General features: G+C 41.8%; 1 protein-coding gene across 1 annotated transcript in view; it reads right to left on the bottom strand.

Annotated features, from left to right (window-relative positions):
- Positions 1 to 5,193: 5,193 nt before the first annotated feature.
- ME2 (malic enzyme 2) overlaps positions 5,194 to 19,095 on the bottom strand; it is a 32,733-nt gene continuing 18,831 nt past the window's right edge. Inside the window, exons 4-16 of the mRNA XM_009273819.2 lie at positions 17,856 to 18,005; positions 16,132 to 16,207; positions 15,213 to 15,374; positions 14,583 to 14,686; positions 14,127 to 14,236; positions 13,920 to 14,017; positions 12,764 to 12,877; positions 12,557 to 12,671; positions 11,275 to 11,417; positions 7,695 to 7,797; positions 6,981 to 7,051; positions 6,170 to 6,268; positions 5,194 to 5,787 (exon numbers count right to left, since the gene is read on the bottom strand). Coding sequence (XP_009272094.1) covers positions 5,638 to 5,787; positions 6,170 to 6,268; positions 6,981 to 7,051; positions 7,695 to 7,797; positions 11,275 to 11,417; positions 12,557 to 12,671; positions 12,764 to 12,877; positions 13,920 to 14,017; positions 14,127 to 14,236; positions 14,583 to 14,686; positions 15,213 to 15,374; positions 16,132 to 16,207; positions 17,856 to 18,005 — 1,495 coding nt within the window. The 3' untranslated portion in view covers positions 5,194 to 5,637. The remainder of the gene's footprint in view (positions 5,788 to 6,169; positions 6,269 to 6,980; positions 7,052 to 7,694; positions 7,798 to 11,274; positions 11,418 to 12,556; positions 12,672 to 12,763; positions 12,878 to 13,919; positions 14,018 to 14,126; positions 14,237 to 14,582; positions 14,687 to 15,212; positions 15,375 to 16,131; positions 16,208 to 17,855; positions 18,006 to 19,095) is intronic.

Raw genomic sequence — 19,095 nt, forward strand, 5'->3', positions numbered from 1 at the left:
CCGCCGGCCCCCTCTCAGAGTCGGGTTAAAATAGGGCCGCAGCTCCTCCTGCCCCCCTCTTGAAGGGGTCCTTTGTAAAGCGCTGTCAAACAGCCAGGAGTCCCCGAAAACCAGTTTTGAGATCACATTGTAACTGCTTTACCTACAGCCCAAGCACCGGTTGTGTCGGCTGATCATTTGCAAGGGAGAAAAGGAAAAAAAAAAAGCACCGGTGATTTAGGCAATCGCGTCCCAATTCGGTATAGGTCAAGCATTATTTTGTCAGAATAAACCAAAATCAAATGCAATTTAGGCAAAGGGAATGCATTTTACTAAGAAAATAGAAGACCAGAACACGCATTTCAAGAGTTACAGAATTATAATGGAGGAAAAAAACCCAATCGGTTCACATTTAAATACAATTTTAGTTTCAGCTGAGCAACGACCCTCCCGGGTAAAGCCAAGCCCGGACAGCTAGGCAGGAACTGTTCCCACAAGCACTCCAGTAGACCTCGGTTTATTTGCGTAAGGTAGATATGTTTAAGATAGAAATAAATGTAAATTATTTTGACATTTTATTTCTTGACAAACTGGCCATCTTACTATGTTTGTGTAGTCCTAAAAATATTTTTATTTTCATTAGAAAGGAACTACTTAAAGGATGGATAAGTCAAAGTCAAAGGTACTCGGAGAGTTCAGTTCAATCCAGCGCCCACTTTGCGTACGGGGAATATAAACGCACACCACGGGGTTCCTGCACCGCAAGCAAAACGTCCGATGCGAGAGCGCTTTTTACACGAGCTGTAGCCATGGTCCACCGTGCCACCGGATTCCCCACGTACCATCTAGCTGTTCGCACACGTTCCTCCGGAGAAGGCACGAGTAAGCTGCATCCTCACCGCGTGCTGCCATTCGGGAAGCGAGGGCAGGAAGCAGAGGTCTAAAGCGTGCTGAATTTTCCTCGCGGTTCACCAAGAACACCTGCAGGCTTTCCGACACCATGGTAATGTGTATTTCGGGAGTAGGTAGGTAGGTCAAGGTAGATCCCTACAGAATTAGATGCCCCTTCACCAGCGGAGGCTGAATTACATTGCTCAAATTCAGCTGTCAAGTGGGTGCAATTAGAGCTTTGCTCTAGATTTTCTCCTTGCTCCAGTATTCAATGTAACACCAGTCCCTGCCTATTACGTACGGCTGTTATGAAATGGGACAGCAGTACGCATCATCTTAAAAAGAGTCCAAAAACGACAGTGGTTTTCTTAAACTCAGGAATAGCACTTATAGCTGAGACAGAACAGGAGTCCAAACTGTACTGTTCTTACAGTCCAATCTGACAGTCTCGTAGATGCCTTTATCCGAATGACAGAGGTGCTCAAATCTGCACCTTTGAAGTCAAGAAGACCCAGCGCAAATGAAAGACAACTTGGATTTACTTAGGCCCAGAGTCAGCTGAACTAAAAATCACAGTTGTAGCTGTACAACAGAGATCCCCACTCTCCCACAGAAGTAGTCACTAAATAGGGCCGCTAAATGACACACCTTTTAGTTTTTCATTATCTTCACAGTTACCACCAGAGGAATGTGACAAAGGGTTACTTTACCCGCTCCTGCAAAACAGCATGCTGGAAAAAAAAACCCCCAAACAGTAGAAAGACACACACCTACCACAGGAAACTTGTTAAACACTGATCTGGCGTGTGAAGTGTCGCTTTGTTTTACACTTGGAAGACAAACACAACATCATGAAACATCACTGTTCACAAATGTAACCAAGAACTTACGCGAGGAGCCACATTTGGGTTTTAAAATCTGTCAGACACATTATTTTATTAGTCTTCCTCTACACGTCAATTGTTGGCATGCGGGCATACGCTTCAGGAACACACAAACCTTCGTAACATCTTTGAACACGATCACACATATTTCGTAACAAAAGGCTGCGCTCCCTTAGCTACCTTTCTTCTCCTCCCCTAGACATTTCTGTATATTGCTGCCAAGAGGCTCAGTCCGGCTCCTGTCGATTTTAAGGAAGCAAGTCTTGGACCAGCCCTGGAAAAGACCGAGCTACTGACCTTAGTGGGAGTCTCTGATCCTCTCGGAAGTGTTCTGTACATCCAGAATAGTATCCTCACAGAAGAGACATGAAAGACAGACTTCTATACCATTCAGAGGGCAAAAGTCACCAGGCTGTGTGAAGAGCTAGAACACTAGTCATCCTTTAGGTGACAGTGTAAGCTTAACTTACGCTATGTAGCATTACAAAACGCATCTTCTGCACACTGCATAAGAGAATTTTCTGTATAGATACAGATCGGTAAATGCTTTTGAATAAGCCAGCAAATAGAAAAAATCAGGTTAAGTAGAATACGAAAAAGGATACTGTGGTTCCTCACTAAGCGGCAAGATTAGCAGTTGTAATTAATTCAAAGATTAATTAGATCTGAAGACTACACAAACCCAAAGATAAATCTATATATTTTATAAAACAAAAAAATCTGAAAAAGATGAAAGGGAGAGTGAAATGCACTTAAAACTTTGTGAGCTGACATGTTACCTGTTGCTAACCGAAAACAATGGGTATACATTAAAGGTAAAATTCCACCGTGTCTATATTGCAAGCTATAGATGATCCACAGAACCTGATTAAACAACGTCCACGGGTGCGTATGCATAGATGAAATCTAACCGGTACCACTTAGCTGCCGGAACTGGGACAGGTTAGAGAGACACAGTCAGGCCTTCTCTACTCTAGAGCTCCGACACATCTCCAGCCCCATCAGGGCAGGGCTGCATTGTAACTGGAGCCTCTGAGTCGGTTAAAGACTGTTTTTTTCCTCACCTGTGCAGTGGGATTTCCAGAAAAATCATGCAGGAACATCTGTACTTGGGAAAATCCCACTGCTGGCCAGTTCTGAACAATGCCTCTTGGCATCTGCTTAAAGACAGCAGGGAGCCCGTGCCAGGAAGGGAAAGGACTGCACTTCACGAAACGGGCATCTTCCCTCGGCTTGACAGCAACCGCTGTGAATTTCCTGCACGGTAGCTCCCTTTGGGAACCGAAACCACTCTTGCCCAAAGCAAGACTCCCGCTGCGCGCAGGTAATGCTATTTTCCCAAGCGCCAGGTTTTCCTGAGTACTATCAATGCCCACTGATTATGAACCATGACCACACTTCTTGCCTGAAAAAAAAAATAATCAGACTGAATACATGGATGCAGATCTTTATTTTGTAAGACAGAGTTATGATTACGGACCGACTGCCCTGCCTCTGTGATCGTTCTCAGCCGGGACACAAGATCAGTGCATGGGATATTTTTGTAACTCGTCTGCCTAATTAGTATGTTGGCAGAAGTGAGGAAGTGTGCGTTCCCAATATACTTGAATCTAATGATGCAGAACTCCGCTGACACACTGCAACAGGCTTCAGCTAGAGTTGAATTTTCAGAAGGTAAAAATAATTTGTACACTAAATAAATAATTTTTCAGTAAGATCACAAATTTAAATACAATAAAAACCAGGCATAGCAAAAATAGATGAAAAAAAGCATTCTCTGTAAAAACATCATATGTGTGTGTTGGTCTTTTTTGTACATACACTTACATATACAAATTGCAAACCACGTACGTTGCCCAACTTGGCAATGTAGCATTTCGAGCCCCACCAGACAGCACTTTACCGCAGTTTGAATATGCATTTTTTTCCCCACATCACTATTTTCTGTGTTTATATAATCAGTCTTCTTTCCTCACTTAGGTAAAGCCTTCCCAAAGTTTACTGTTCTTTTTATCTAATACATGAACGTAATCCAAAAATCAGGTACTAGGTAGCAAGCTACAGAGACCATGTCCAGGGGGGTACAGAGATTATTTTCCCTGTTCTATTTTGGACCTATTCTGTGGAGACTGCATTTTCCAATATAAATGAGGATATGAGAGAGGTGCTTGCCATGGGTAAATCCTAAGCAAGCTTTACTTCATCTCTTTGGGTTCCGGCTTCAAGTTTGGCAGTATAGCCCTTTTACATCTATCTATTTGTTTATTTTTGTCCTTTTTTGCCTTGATGCGGCAAACTATGGAACAGCATGTTATCTTTATTTCTGTTCCTGACATACCATTGTTCTTGTTCCGGAGACCAGATTTAGAGAAGTCGCAGACTGTAACTATCGCCGTGTGTCCTTGCCTGCTAATAAAAAGTAATGGAGGGCACTCAAACCTGCTATGAACAAAATGAAAAGGAATGCACATTGTGGTATCTGTATCAAATGTGCAGTACCACTCATCACAAGGAAAAATTCAACTCGCAATTTTTGTTTTTACACAAAAAACCTGACAAATTAAACCTGTAAACGGAGTGAAGAAGATGAAGTGATCAACTTAGAGCTTCAGAGCATTAGATCTTTTGAGTCCTGTATTCAAACTGAACTGAATATACTGGACTGAGACCACAAGAAACATTCAGTCAAACTTCTGTAAGTGTGCGTGTCGATAGCTGCCTGTAACGCTTTCTGTTGCAGCTTCACCAGCTGCGGGTGGGGGCTTTGTTCGAAGTGGCAAGTGAGTCCACTCAGGAGTTTTTCAGTCAGCGATGTCATGAAAACATCACACACAAGTCTTTTTGTGAGAACAAGGGTATGCAAGGGAGACAACAATTTAGCTTAGAAGAAACAGAACCTTGAAAAAATTAACAAATGAAACAAAAAATCCTTTGGTACATCACCTTGGAGTCCACTGCAGAAAATCTCCTTGTAAAATCTCTAAAAGATTTCCATAAATTACTTCAGATCCTGCCTTTATGTGGTAAGACTTATTACGCAACAGCATAGCTTTGTTTTTAAAAGCTGTTAAGTCATTAATATTATTTTCTGGCTTTCCAAGGATAATTTTAACTAGTTCACGTTTTTCCTGATAATGGATTTCACACAACGATGAAAACACGAAATACAAACATCGCTGCAGCTTCCACATGTGCACACCATGCTGCTCCTCAAAGCACTCTGTTTCAGAGAAACAGAGCAGCCAATGCCACAAGGAAGTCTGGACGTGGGCGTCTTTAAACGTCAGCCAAAACAGAAAGCCCATTAGACTGTTAAATTTGTCTTAAGCTGTCCTTTTTTTTTTTTTTTTTGGACAAATGCTCTCTGGTGATGTCATAGATAATGCAGTGTGACAACACTCGGACAATTAGAAGACTGATTATTAAAAGCTTGGACAAATTCTCTGGTGATGTCATAGATAATGCAGTGTGACAACACTCGGACAATTAGAAGACTGATTATTAAAAGCAGAAATAAATCATCCTGGAAATCAGCAGTGATGAGAGAGCTATAGTTCATCAAACGCACTCAGCTAAAACATCATTAATGGAATTCTTTAGCGTGGTGCGGGTTGTAAGCTAGAAATGCAATGTCATTATTTAAATTAATTTTGGAGAGCTCTCTCATTCCTGTGACGGATGCCATCATCCATACAGTTTATCAGGTACTTGGGAGAGTGGGGAGAAATCTACATCAAGTGAAAAACAGGGTAGAAGGGAAAAAAAGACAACAAAATGAGCGAAAATAAATTACAGGACTCAAAGATCATGATTTAAATTGGTCTGAAAAAGGGATCCCTGCAGAGTAGAAGATACTGCCTGAGGAGTGCGATCTTCTGATACATTAGTGAACCTTAGATTCAGGCCAGTCATACACATCTGGCATGAAGGATTCGTATTCGTAGGTCCAAACCTTTGATCGAATGTAACGGTTCTTGTCAGCAGGTTCAGGGTAATGGAAAGCCATGTTGTTTGCGTACAAAAATTCCATAACCTGAAAAGTTATGGAAAAACCATGCAGTTTGTGCCTTTTACGACATTCACATAACATCCACGCTTCTGCTGCAATATGTTTAGGGCTCACAAACTGGATAAAGACAAACACCAAAGTCTTTTTACAATTCCTGAATGCCTTACCAGGGATCTGAAATCTTAATTTCGGGAATCAAAGGACCATAATTTTGGCCCATCATCGCTGCCAAACTGAAGCATCCAGCAAACCCAAGATTTTTATAAGTGGCTCTTATTAAAGGCACAAAGAACTGGGTATCTTCTGCCCAAGCACCTAGTGTTCAAGGGTCATACTGTGCAATTCAGCAAGTTAATGCACACATAAAACACTTTTAGTACAGTCCGCTTTTATGCTTCATACTCACCTTGACAGCAATATAAATAGAAACTTCCCTGATATTAGACAGTGGAGGATAAAGTCTTCCTTGTGCAAGTTCTTCATCGGTCAACTGTTCTGTCAATGCCTGAGTTAGAAAAACAAACAAGTTCTATTTACTGCACCCCAAATGGGATCAATAACACGTTAAAAACACTTGGGAGAAACAAGTTGCTGTGTTCTTACTACTAGAGTGCTCCCAAAGCACTAGAATAAGGCAGTCAAAATCTCAAAATTCCTAAAGATCAACCCTGCCATCTGTGCCCATATCAGCAAATTCTGCTTGTAAGCATTTAGCAAAGTAAGATCCTGGTTTTTTTGGAGGCTGAACTACCCATAACCATGGAAGCTGTAAGAACACAACATGCCTGCAGAACTGTTTGGCCAGTTGATGTGCTGGCTACTCAATGTGGTAGGTGCTCCTGCTCCAGAGTGCAAAGGCAGGAGAGGATGGGAGCCTGGGGGCCACGTGCATCCCTGACCACACCGCCAGCTCTGGAACCCAGAGCGGGGCAGGAGGAGGAGGCAGGCCTCCTGCCAGACCTACGAGGCTGGGAGGCAATTTACACATGGACAGATTTCTTATTTGGGTGTTTGGATGAAAAAATTAAAGTTGCAATGGAAGCTGATATTTTTCACAATTTTGTTTGATCAAAATCCATTTTTTTCCCGTTGGGGAGGGATAAAACCAACAGAAATCAAACAGGAAACCATAGAGTTTCAGCAAGATTTGAGAAATTGCCCATCACGTCATCCACCATCATGTCAGAAGCCACAGCCTACTCTGCTTCCACACTTACCTTAGCAGCCTCTAGGAAAACCTTATCACTAATATGTCGAACACTGCTGAGGATCACAGCGAGAGCCACGCCTACAATAAAATTATTGCCAATTAGGGCCACATCATTTTAAAATATGCAGCCTGCTGCCGAGAAGCTGCGAGTCATCTAGAATGTTATTTTTAAAAATCTTCCCATAGCTTTCTACACACATTTGCAAAACTATTACCATGTGTGCTAGTCATTTACCATAATAGGTGGCTTTTGACAAGGGGTTAGAGCTGACAAGGGGTTAGAGCTTAGCAGCTCAGGGAGAAAAGGGAGAGAAGGGGAAAGGCAGAGAAATATCCCTAGTGCTTCTTTTGTACCCTCACTTGTGCAGGCATAACTTCAAGAGGAGCGTATTGACACTTATTTTCTCCTTCCCGCCCCAAAACAAGCAGAAGAACCCATAATGCAGCAGCTTTCAAAGCCTTTAGTAAGACCCTTTTGTTTTAGAAATACCCAGTTGGGTGAGCTCACTGTGTGCATGTCACATACGTAGCTGCACATGCCTAACATCCATCCTTAACTGATTTTCTTTCGTTCATTCTTCTGACTGAGTTCTCAGCTTTAAATGCTGGTAACACTTCTTCACGCTGCTTCACTAACTGTGCCTAGTGTAGCAAGGGAACCCAAGAAGAGCTGCTAATAGCCTAGTCTTCAAGATTAAAAGAAGACAATTTTATTTATTACCTGGAAAAATATAAGCGTTGTTTCCTTGGCCTGGTTTGAAGGTTCTTCCATCTTTCAGAGTCACCAGCTCGAAGGGACTGCCACTGGCAAACAAGCAACGGCCCTGTTAAACAGAGGAATAATCACAGTCAGGCAGCTTCTGAAGAGCCAACAGTATGGAGCAATACAGTCATTATGAAATACAGGGACACCAGAGTCCTACAGCTCCCAGCCAGCTCTAGGACTGGGTCAGGAAGGTACTCGAGCACACAGCCAAATGCAAAAAGGCAAACGGCCCTACTGAATGCAACTGGATTCAAGCACATTACTTAAATCCCTTGCTGACTCAGTTTCTACAATCCCAGAATGACAACAACCAAACCCACCCTTTCCAGTCAGGCCTGGAAGAGATACAAGCATCAGTAAGCATCTGCATGTTTCTGCAGCTGCAGAACATGCGATGTTTCTGCAGCAAACATCTGGAAAGCAAGAGGCAAGCACACACATTGAATTGTGCAACCTTCTAAGGAATGGAAGCAACCTATTTGTTTTATCATTCATTGTTCTTTAAGACAGCAATGACTTAGAGGAACTACTCACACACAAAATAAAGTACTTGTGTGTTAACCATTATTATAACCATAACCATCTATCAGGAACCATGGCCACAAGCCAGGACCCACCGCAGTAGGGACTGTACAAAGACAGCTGAATAATGGCCACTTCCAAAAGGAGACTGAAATAGAAGTACGGTAACAAAAGGTCACTTGTTTACTGATGGGTGGGAGGGTGAAGGGAGGGACTGCTGTATCATACTTTTATTGCTGAGAGCTCTGAGAAGAGCGAATAGTGCAGTTTGCTTATCCTTCCTTTGAAAAGGATTTTAATCAGCATGAAGTATTAAAACAAATCCAGAGTTTGGAGCGTGAAATATACCCTCCAGATAAATGACCCTTTCCTCAAGCAGTAAAACCCCTGTAAGCAAAAAAATCTTGACTTTCTTTTGAGTAACAGGTTTAATAACGTTACTTTAAAATATTTAAGGCTCCCCAGGACTACTACCTTTGAGAACAAATTACCAAAGAAGCTAAAGACTCGGGAACTATGTTTGAATGTTAGGGCACACCCATGACCATAGCCTTTTTGTGTAGGGAGCAAAACATATGGATGTATTTGAGGACAGGACCAAAAGACAATGAAAATTAAAACACAACAAAAGCCCACACAATACACAGTGGCAGAGGGCACTGTGTCAGGCTTTTTGCAGGTGCCATCTAGTGGAAAAAGAATAAGGAATAGAAGGTTAGTGATGATACCTTCGCTTCCTTACTGACTTCCTAGTTTAGCCTAAGATTTCACACCAGCCAGGATTGGGCTATTCCCGAGGCCAGGAGACACATGGGGCTGACAGCTCTGATCCCTAATGGCCTGACAAACTTTGTTAGTTAAACAACGAAGTAAGTAACGTCAGAGAGGATTTTGTAGGTAATTACTGTATCTTGAAGGGAAAATATCATACATTTTCAAGGGCAAACTATAGGTAAATTGAGTACATTTCAGAGAACTAAAGAGCATGATGAAAACAAACATTAGATATGGAGAAAGGTCTAAAGAGCCAGAAACATTACAAAATTTATTAATAAGGACTGGAACAAAGTTACACCCGTTCATTTACTGACAAGTAATATTTAATGGTCCAAATAACCCATCTATAAATCATAACTTATGGAAAATCATGAATAAAAGGACATATGGATCCAATACAGGAAAAAAGCCAAAGATCCTCTCTCCATTTGGCACAAACTTTTTAAATAGCACTATGCTCACACAGCTACTTCAGTGAAGACATGTTACCACAGCTGAATCTAACCAGCACTGTCTTGCTTCTGCATCTGATAGCGACAACTACCCTGAGGTCCAACTCCTTGGGACTCAACACACAGCTATGGGGAAAAAAAATGAGCCTCTTCCCTTAAAACATGTATTGCTCTGCTGATATTCTATAAAAAGTACAAGGAAAAATTAGGCTGATTCTCCCTCTAATAGTGCTGCTGGCCTCCTTCAGCCATCAGAGATGCCAGTAGTTTTTACATTTATTTATGACAGCTAAAGGCTTGGCTGTATAACTAATTCTTGTTTACTTTCTATCCAAGATACTGGAATTTAATTTTACGTACTGAAACACTGCCCAACTCACTATTCTGGCTAATGCAATATATCTGAGAGATATTAAACCATCCTCATTTAAAAGTGTTCTCATTTACTATTAAAAGCTAAGGTCTAGATCTTGTCCAGAGGCTGGGGGTTCTGCCTCTGGCTCCCTCCCGCTCTTCACAATTCGTAGCAGGAGTTCCCTCCGAGCTGACAGGCCCAGTAACATGGAAGAGAATCTGGGTGCCAACTGGAGACGACAGAGTTCTACCCTTCCCGGTGTAAAGCTAACGCTGCTGAGGTTGTAATGCTGGAAACTCAGCCACGCTAACAGTGGAAGGAAGGAGTTCATAGTTCTGCATCAAGAAACAAGGAAAGATCTCCACCCACTCATTTTCACATATGAGTCACTTGATTTGGGACTGTATTTAAAAAAAAGAAAAAAAAAGAAAAAAAGAGAAAAAAGAAGTCTCTTCATGAGCCCCACCCCTGAAGTCTGCAGGTGGGCCCTGTGCACAGGGGAGAGATGACAGTGAGCTGGAGTCTACAACATAGAGGAGAGGCATTACCAGCCAGTTCAAAGAGTTAAAGCTAGTGCTCTGTCTGCCTGATGCTCCCTCGCCCCCACCTCCTTCCCCTCAGGCTCTCAAAGATGATTAGTTTTATATAAAAAGTGGTGCAGAAGGGTAAAAGACTTGCTTCATTAAAGGCAAAACCAAGGTCTGGATGTGCTGGTGATAGTGTTATTAAAAAACCCACCCCAAAACCCCAACTTCCAAGCCCCCCCAAGCACCCCACAGTGTAATGGCTTTGAGGTGAGAGTGCTGGACGAGGTGTGTTTGTTCTTGGTTCACTCGTTTTAACGTTTGGTGGTGCCAGCGTACGACAGACAGACGTCGCGAGAGGCGAACACAAGGACAGAGGGCCACCACAGACTCCTGCACTGGAAGCACAGGTCTTCACAGGTCACTGTTAACGATACGAGTTCTGACCTGCAGTCACTAGGAAGTGACTGACTGCAAAGCAGAATTCCTGGATTGATGCGAGGACATTACCTGCTTTAAGGCCTTTACTCACAACGTGGCAGCCGCTACCTTTTACTAGTATCTATTACAATGTTAACATAAGATGTTTCTTTAAAAACCAAAATAATTAAAAAGCGTGGTGGGAAACAGTTAATTGATCAAAGCTATGAAACAGTACCTAGTGGTCATTCTTTTAAAAAGTAGTAAGATTTAGGCTATTTTAAGCTTTGCACAATGTCATCATTTAAAAATCAAGACTTCTTTTCAAATCACCCCCATTTACTTTTGCCAGAAGACAGGAAAGATCTGTATTATGTCAGTAAGTCCAGGTAATAATAAAATAATTTGAGTTCTTGCATTCTTACACTCAGTAAACAGTTCTATCACTAAGTGCCAATAGATCAACATTTCTAAACATTACATACCTCTGTCAATGTATATGCTTCCTCTGCTGTGCATTCAGCTTTCACTGTAGGGTTACTTAGTGCAAATATTATGGGTCGCTCATTGATAGAGGCCATTGCTTTGATCACATCCTGAGAGAAGAGACGTCCAGCTCCTGCAACTCCTGAAGTAAATGGAAACACGTAAAAATAGAATCAATACTTGACTGCCTCAGGGCAGATGACAGCGACTGTAGATTTAGTTCATGTCACCCCTGAAATCTCCCACTCAGAGCAAAGCATTCCAGGCTTTTCTAGCAGCAGGAGATGGAAACCAGGCACTGTTCCGTTAGTGGCTGCTTAAAATTCTCATTTTCACAGGAACATCTAATTAATGTGTTCCAAAAGCCTATTTTACATGATTTTTTGTATTGAACGCTTATCACTGCCCTGGATAAGCAAGTGGGAACTCCAGGTTCTTCACAGATGATTCATCCTAGCTGGGTGTTAACTGTGCCATGCACATTTCCCCGATACTGGTATCTCTGACCACACCCAAACACATAGGTACAAATACATAAAAATGATGTACATTTGTACACCAGCTACAAACTCCAGGGTAGCTACTCAGCCAAAAAACTTTTCTTTTCCAAATAAATCACGTGCAAAGGAAATTGCAGAGTTGTACCAGGAAATATCTGTAATCCCATCCGACCTCTGCAGACAGCCACAGTTATAAATCAATACCTACATACGTCAGTGACCTAACAGGTATTGGTGATCTGCAGTATGAAACAGCTCCTTCAAGCCATACTGCTGGCAGATTCTGGCCAGAGAAGCTGACTGGGGGAAGGAAGATCAGAAAAAAAGAAAATTACTCAAGTTAGGGAACTCCTGTAAAGCAGAAAATGCGGTGTTTGTGACTGCTCTCTCCCTTGCTGCTTGTGTAGGGCATGTGTCTGGGAAAAAGGTTATATTTTTGTCTTCCTGACTCTTAGTGCCCTTCATTACAGTTTCAGTTCATTGTGGCCATGCGGTTCCTGAGAACATACTCAGTTTTCTAAGAAAGGTCCAACACCAGCTGGACCAAGGACTAGAGGACGCAGTTAACAAGGAACACCACAGCTGCAATGTAGGATGCACTGAGAGCTAACCTGCAGCTTAGTATATTTTCAAGCAAGAAAACTGACCTCACATTTTCATCTTATTTACACCAGCAGAAATGCAGATCAGTGTCACCAACCTCCTTGGAGCCCCGTTAGCAAATTAAATGCAGCAAATAACCAACTGATGGAAACACAGAAACAAAAATAACCTTACTTACCAATGATAGCTGAAGGCCGAAGTACATTCACTGCCTCTCCAAATGTCTTTGGTATCTGCTCTGGAGCCTGATGTGTAAATGGTTCTTGATTGGAATCTACCTTTTGTTCTCGCCCCTATAGATAAAAAGTTGATTCTTTTTGTGAGAAGGACACGGAAAGCACTGGCTGTCTGCATTGTGGTATTTCAAGGCATGGTGCACCCCTACCTGAACCAGTAAACCATATTTGTCAAACATCCATATTCTCCTGTAGGCTTCCTCAGCAGAAACACCGCTTTCCATCATAGCCATAACAATGAGGTTTGCAATTCCCAGGGCGGCCTTGTGGATAAAAGGACTTTGATTTTTAACAAGTCACAAAAGAGGTCTGTCATCACAAACACCACGCTGTTCAAGATCCCCACAAAAATCATGTAGTAAGTCACCTCTGAAACACAAGCAATGTTTGCCTAGATGGGGGCAGACTCCTGGGATCAATAGCATCATGTCTTCAGGCAAAACAAAGAGGCAGCTCTTCTGGGTACTGTGCCCCCATGTCTGTACCAGTTCAGCAGCCACAATAAAGCAGCCCAACCAGACAATAAGTTAGTGCTGCAGCCCTCCTGTCAAGAAACCACGGTGCAGCGTTTTGTGCCCAACTGCTTTCTGAACCCCTCTCTGCTCCCGCTGCCTGTGATAAAGCCCTTGCAGACAGAGGGCAGAAAGTGAATGCTGGAAGGGCTTCCCCCCACATCCCTTCTCTTGGCTTGCTCTACATGCTGCAAGTCTGGCAGGAGAAATGAGGTAGAGGGAAGTGCAGAGTAGGGCTCGGTGCTCAGGCAACAACACAACACCGGCCAATTATGGTGGTCTGGACCTTCCCCAGCTGGAGAAATTTTCAGCTAATTAAGTTATTTTGTCAGCACCATAGAAGCAATTTTGCTGATACACCAAGAAGCATGGTGCTGGTCCTGACGCTGCTGCCCCAGTAACTAACTAGCGTCTGCTGCAAACAGCCACTGATTTAACTTGCTAAGAAACCCACTGTGTACTTCTCTCCAATGCTATAAAAATAAACAAGATGTTCTTATGCCCTTTCTTACTAAATCATAAGTTTATGGTAAATTCCCCTTCAACTACACCCAAGTCCCTGATGCTTTTTTCAAGTCCATGTAAGAAAGTGAAAAACTTGAGTCCTTGCAAATGTCAAACACCTTTCAAATAATTTTTAAGCAAGTAGTCCCTCCTGTTAATGTATTTCAGCAGGCCTTATATAAAGAATTCTGCAATGGAATTCAGAGAATGTAAATCTCCACAAGTCCCACAGAACCAGAAAATGCACAGTTAAATCTCTTGTTGCTCTAGAGCCCTTAAGAGAACTCACCTCTCCTGCTCCAAGGAACAGCACTTTCTGCTCTGCAAGTGGTTTACCAGTGGCTTTCTGTGCTGCCAGCAGTCCTGCCAAGGCCACTGAAGCTGTCCCTGTAAAAGCAGTACAAATCTAAGGAGAGCTGAACGGATCTACATGGCAGATCATGGCTTTAGGCAAGGTTTTTGCATATACATTAAGGAACATAAACAAAGGGTATACCTTGAATATCGTCATTGAAGGTACAATATTTCTCTCTGTATTTTCTTAAAAACCGAAAAGCATTATGGTTTCCAAAGTCTTCAAATTGGATAAGGGTGTTCTGGCCATACCTACAGAACACAGCAAATACTCTTATCACTAGACACATAAAGAAATAAAATCCTTTTAAAACAAATCCTGCATGTAATCAATTATCTTTGGAAAGAAGATGTCCTCAGGCCTTTCACTGCTTAAAACAGTTCCATCTCCGTTCTGTGCACATTTAACAGATAACTACAAGCAACATGTTCCAGGTCACAGAGAAAAATCACTACTGAGCCAGAAATACAGCCATGTCTCTTGACTTCTAGTCCTATCCTGATTCCTTAAATGACTGTTTCAAAGACAGTGTGTTACGGGGGGTTTTTTTGCCAGCAGTTTTGGCCATAATTCCATGCAGAATATTCAGTGTCATACCTGTCTGTAATGGCTTCCATAAATTCATCAATTAGGTCATCATAGACCTGTGAGCGATCCCTTTTTTGGTATAGGCCCATATAAAATGGATCTTTTAAGAGTGTCTGAAAAAGAATAAATCAATGACAGCAGCAGGATGAATCATTTCTTCAAGATACACTTTCCAGAGTTCACAGTAACACATTTCACCAAAGATACTGCATTTATATAGCCACTGTAACTGCCTCCAGTCTATATCAATGTTCAGTAATTTCAGCTGGCACTTGAGGTTGGTGATGGCTGCTTTTAAAATGGAACAAATCAATACTGTGAACAATAAACTGCTTTAATAAATCTGATTCACATTTCCAGCTTCTTAAAGTCAGGTCAACCTGACTGTCTATTTTACAGTGTTCCAGCATTCGAATTACTTCCAAATGCACCATTTCACTGACAAATTAACTGGCGTTTTTCAATCACTGATATGTAAGTGTATAGTGAATTCCAAATTATTTCGCCTTACATAAAATACTTGGTTTTATCTTAAATAAAAGTGCTCAAATAAAAATCTTCTCTTCTAGTACTAAGTACTCTTAAATGAATACTTTTCATAAGGATAACTTATGGCAGGCAAAGTTCAGTCAAACTCACTGTATTATCAGTTCCAACGTCGATGCACACAGGCAAGCATTTATCTGGATGTATTCCTGCACAGGCTGTATACAGACACAGTTTTCCTACGGGAATTCCCATCCCATACACACCTAGGTCTCCAAGACCCAATATTCTTTCTCCATCAGTGACGACAACAGCCTGAAAACAAAAGCAGGTGAAATTATATATAATCACTGAAATTTATAAAGTTTAGAGCAATACCAGTTGTGTTTTTCTCCAGGCAAAAATTCAGGTGTGTTTGCACAGTCAAAGAATAGATTAGAAGGAATATTTTACTTGAAGCATTAATGCTTAATGTTAGAATCTGCTTTGCTCCTTTTTCTTTGCTCAAATCCACTGCCCAAATCCTTGAAAGCTAAGTGGGAAGGATCCAAGCTGCCGTGTGAAACTGCAGCTTGTAACTTGGGTTTATGATTTCCACTTGTAAATCCAAACATCGAAAAGTTTGTGTAAGCGTCATTCACGTTATCTCCCCTTGTGGTTCTCGACCCAGCTGGGTCATACAAGATTTAATAGCAAAATCTGGGCCTCCCAACTCCCACTTCTGTGTCCTAATCTGAGGACAAGATCACCTCTCCTACTGCTATGTAACACAGTAAGACCAGAGGTGCATCCCCCGACACCTCCCCAAAAGGTGGAATAATGAAGTAAAATAAAGAGTTTGGCAAGTCTAGTTCTCATCATCACTGTTTACCGAAACCATAAACCTCATATTTAGGATAAAACACTGCTCTTCAAGATACGCATTATCTTCATTAGCTGTATTTTGCCATCATTGTCAAACAGCCAAGGATGCATTATTTAGTATTTACATTTCCATCAAATACTAACAAATCTTAAGAAACTCAACTGCGATTAAGTAACAACTAGAAAAAAAATTATACAGCGGTAGTACCTTAACGTCATTCTCTGGCCAGTTGTTCACAATTGACCTTATATGGCCTCTGTCTGAGATGGAAATAAATAATCCTCTGAAAGAGAAATATTTTATAGGTGGCAATTAGAAATTTCACCTTGCTTTGTAAAACTTAATGTCAAACAGTACAATTTTCTTAAAATTGAAAGCGTTGCAATCACTGACATAAATCACTCAAAGGACAATTTCTAATACACAAGTCTATTCGGCTACTTTGACACTCTAAAATAAGAACACAGAGAAAATACTCTTCATGGTGCTACCTGGATTTTACACTACTACAGATATTCACCTTTAATACTCCTCTAGGGCAAAACACCTCTGGTGTTAGTGTCAGACGTGACAGGATCTACGCTCCCCTGTAAGGGTATGACAAGGGAACATGATCCTAAGCCTGGCTTTACCTTAGTGAATCTCTGTTCACGACATTACACAAGGTGAGGGGAAGGGAAAAGAAAGGAAAGAGAAAGACAGGGACTGAGCATACTGTCTTCTCCAAGACCAGGAGGAGAACAGTGCTTCCCACTGCTGAGTGCTCCTCCATGGGAACATCGGAGGGGAAGCAAAGGAGCAGAAAGGAGCAGAGGTGAAGAGAAGTGTCTGTATTTCTTCTGCTCGAGCAAGCCCTCTGTTGTTAGGAGGAAAGGGGGCACAAAAGGCTCAGCAGAGGTGGTAACAGATAAATTACCAACACTTGGAAAGTGCTGGTTCTCGGAAAGAAAGGGGCACATCCTGAGTTTCAACCCATGCTGCTGTTTCTTGTAGAGACAACTTCTAGAAGGGGACAGTTTTCAAACTGGTCTATAATACATACAGAGACGTGGAAGAGGAACGGAAGTAAGTGAGAGCTAAGAGTACATCTTTCACATCCCCTGCCCCAGATCAGGAGCAAAACCATGAGTTTCTTACTGTCTTTATCACAGCAGCCGCACTATGCAGCCGAGTCCTCATGGCAGCGAAGGATTAGCCCTTCTTTCTCACAGCACTAAAGCCCTCAAGCGAGAGGGCTCTAGAAATACACTTTGAATTGCAGTGAGAGTATCATGGAAATGAGCCAAAATGACTGCCAGTCTGAACTGGTTTCTTCAACACAGAGCTAATCACCTGAATGGTTGTTTTCAAGCCACTGCTGAACCCAAACCAGATCCCAGCCAAGTGTCAGAATAACTGCAAGCTGACTCCTGGGAGCAACCGCTTTAATACAGGGACTATCTGCACCCAGCGGAGTCTCCTGAGCTACCATGAGTCAAAGCCTCTCCCTTCCTGCTTTGCCAACATCTCTCCTCACACACTGCTCGCTGGCCTCTGCTCCTACACCCAAGATGTCATGCTGTGCTGCTCTGCAGAGCATCCTGAGAATCTCTCCAGCACCGGAACCCTTTGCCATCAGCAGGAACATGTTGATCACGGCTTCGATTCTGCCAGGACCGTGGTTAGCCTGAGCTTCCTCCAGCAAAATCTGCTGTAGGGGTATGCGTGCACTCCACTCCTGTTCCTGCCTCTCTGCGCAGGCTGCGTGCAGGTGTGCATTTAATGGTGAGTTACCCCTCCTGAGCAGAGGGGTAACTTTACTGCCCTGAATTGGCACAACTCTTGTATAGCTGAATCGAAATGAAAATGAAATAAAACATTTCCAAACCTCAGGCAAGTATATAGAGAAAATGACAATAAAAGTAGCAGCAATAGATATCTGTTGTTCTTACTTTGGTCTCCTGAAGATGTGTCCATACTGGGAGCAGGCAAGGCCTACTGTTGGTGTGTATACAATTGGCATTAACCGCTCAATATCATCTTGTAATACCCTATAGAATAATTTTTCATTTCTCTCTTGGATTCCCATTATGTAGATATACCTGAAATCAAGCAAGAGAAAAAAACCCCACTTACTGTTTCACATTTATGCTTATTTAAAACAATGTGAAAAACGTCAAAGCAAAAAAACCAACTTGCTTCTTATTATTTCTTCATGAAATTCCTGCCTCCGCTCAAGTCCGGCTTTGAGCACTAAACAAAAGTTGGAAAAGAGAGTAGCAGTACTAAAAAGCTGAAATAAAAATAGTGGATATGACATACCATGCATGCTAAAAACTTAATGCACAAACATGCATTGCGATAAAAGATAACCCATGGATTTATTACAGGATGCAGCTGGGAGTCTCACTACTGTTAAAAAACAAAATTACCAGTGAAAGAATTTTTCATCCAAAAAAGTAAGGTCCTGACAATAAGGTCTTGTTAATCCTAACATTAACACAGTTGTAAAATGAATTAACTCCTAACAAAAAGTTCATTTTGAAGGACTTACCTAGGTGTGTAAATTAAACCTGCATTTTTGCAAATTTACCTACCAATCTACCGTGTATCAATTCATATTCAGCCTTGATGACCCAACAACATAAAGATAATGAATTAGTGATTTGTCTTAGGCTACAGCAACGGGGCACTTTGCCAATACAGATGACATGACTGTTTCAGATCAGCAAGTGACATGATGGGGACTTAAAAGTCATCTTTTGGTTTTCATGAGAACAAAAGAGTTTTGATGCGGTCCAGTAAGCCTCAAACCATTCCAATGCTCCTCTCGCCTTTAGGAGACTGCATATTTTTACATGCAGATATACATAGGCTTGTATGAAAACAGTAACAGGATGCTAAAAACATGCCATTCTAAAAAAAAAACAAAAACAAATCAAAATCCTTCACATTTTTTTCACCAAACCAGTGGGTTAAACAAAAAAGATATTAAAAAATTACCTATTATGAGACTCAAAATTCTAACCCTGTAATGCCCTTCTAGCAGTGACTACTGTGTATGATAAAGACTATTTTTCACACCTAATTATCAAACCCTCAATTTGCCTTCACTCTCACATATTTTTCTAGCATGCACTACTTGCCCCCTTCCCCCCCTCCAATAGTTCTGTGCTCTAACAACCTGCCGCC

The sequence above is a fragment of the Aptenodytes forsteri genome, unplaced genomic scaffold (assembly GCF_000699145.1).
Source record: "Aptenodytes forsteri isolate BGI_AS27 unplaced genomic scaffold, ASM69914v1 Scaffold31, whole genome shotgun sequence".
In the NCBI taxonomy this organism is placed as follows: Eukaryota; Metazoa; Chordata; class Aves; order Sphenisciformes; family Spheniscidae; genus Aptenodytes; species Aptenodytes forsteri.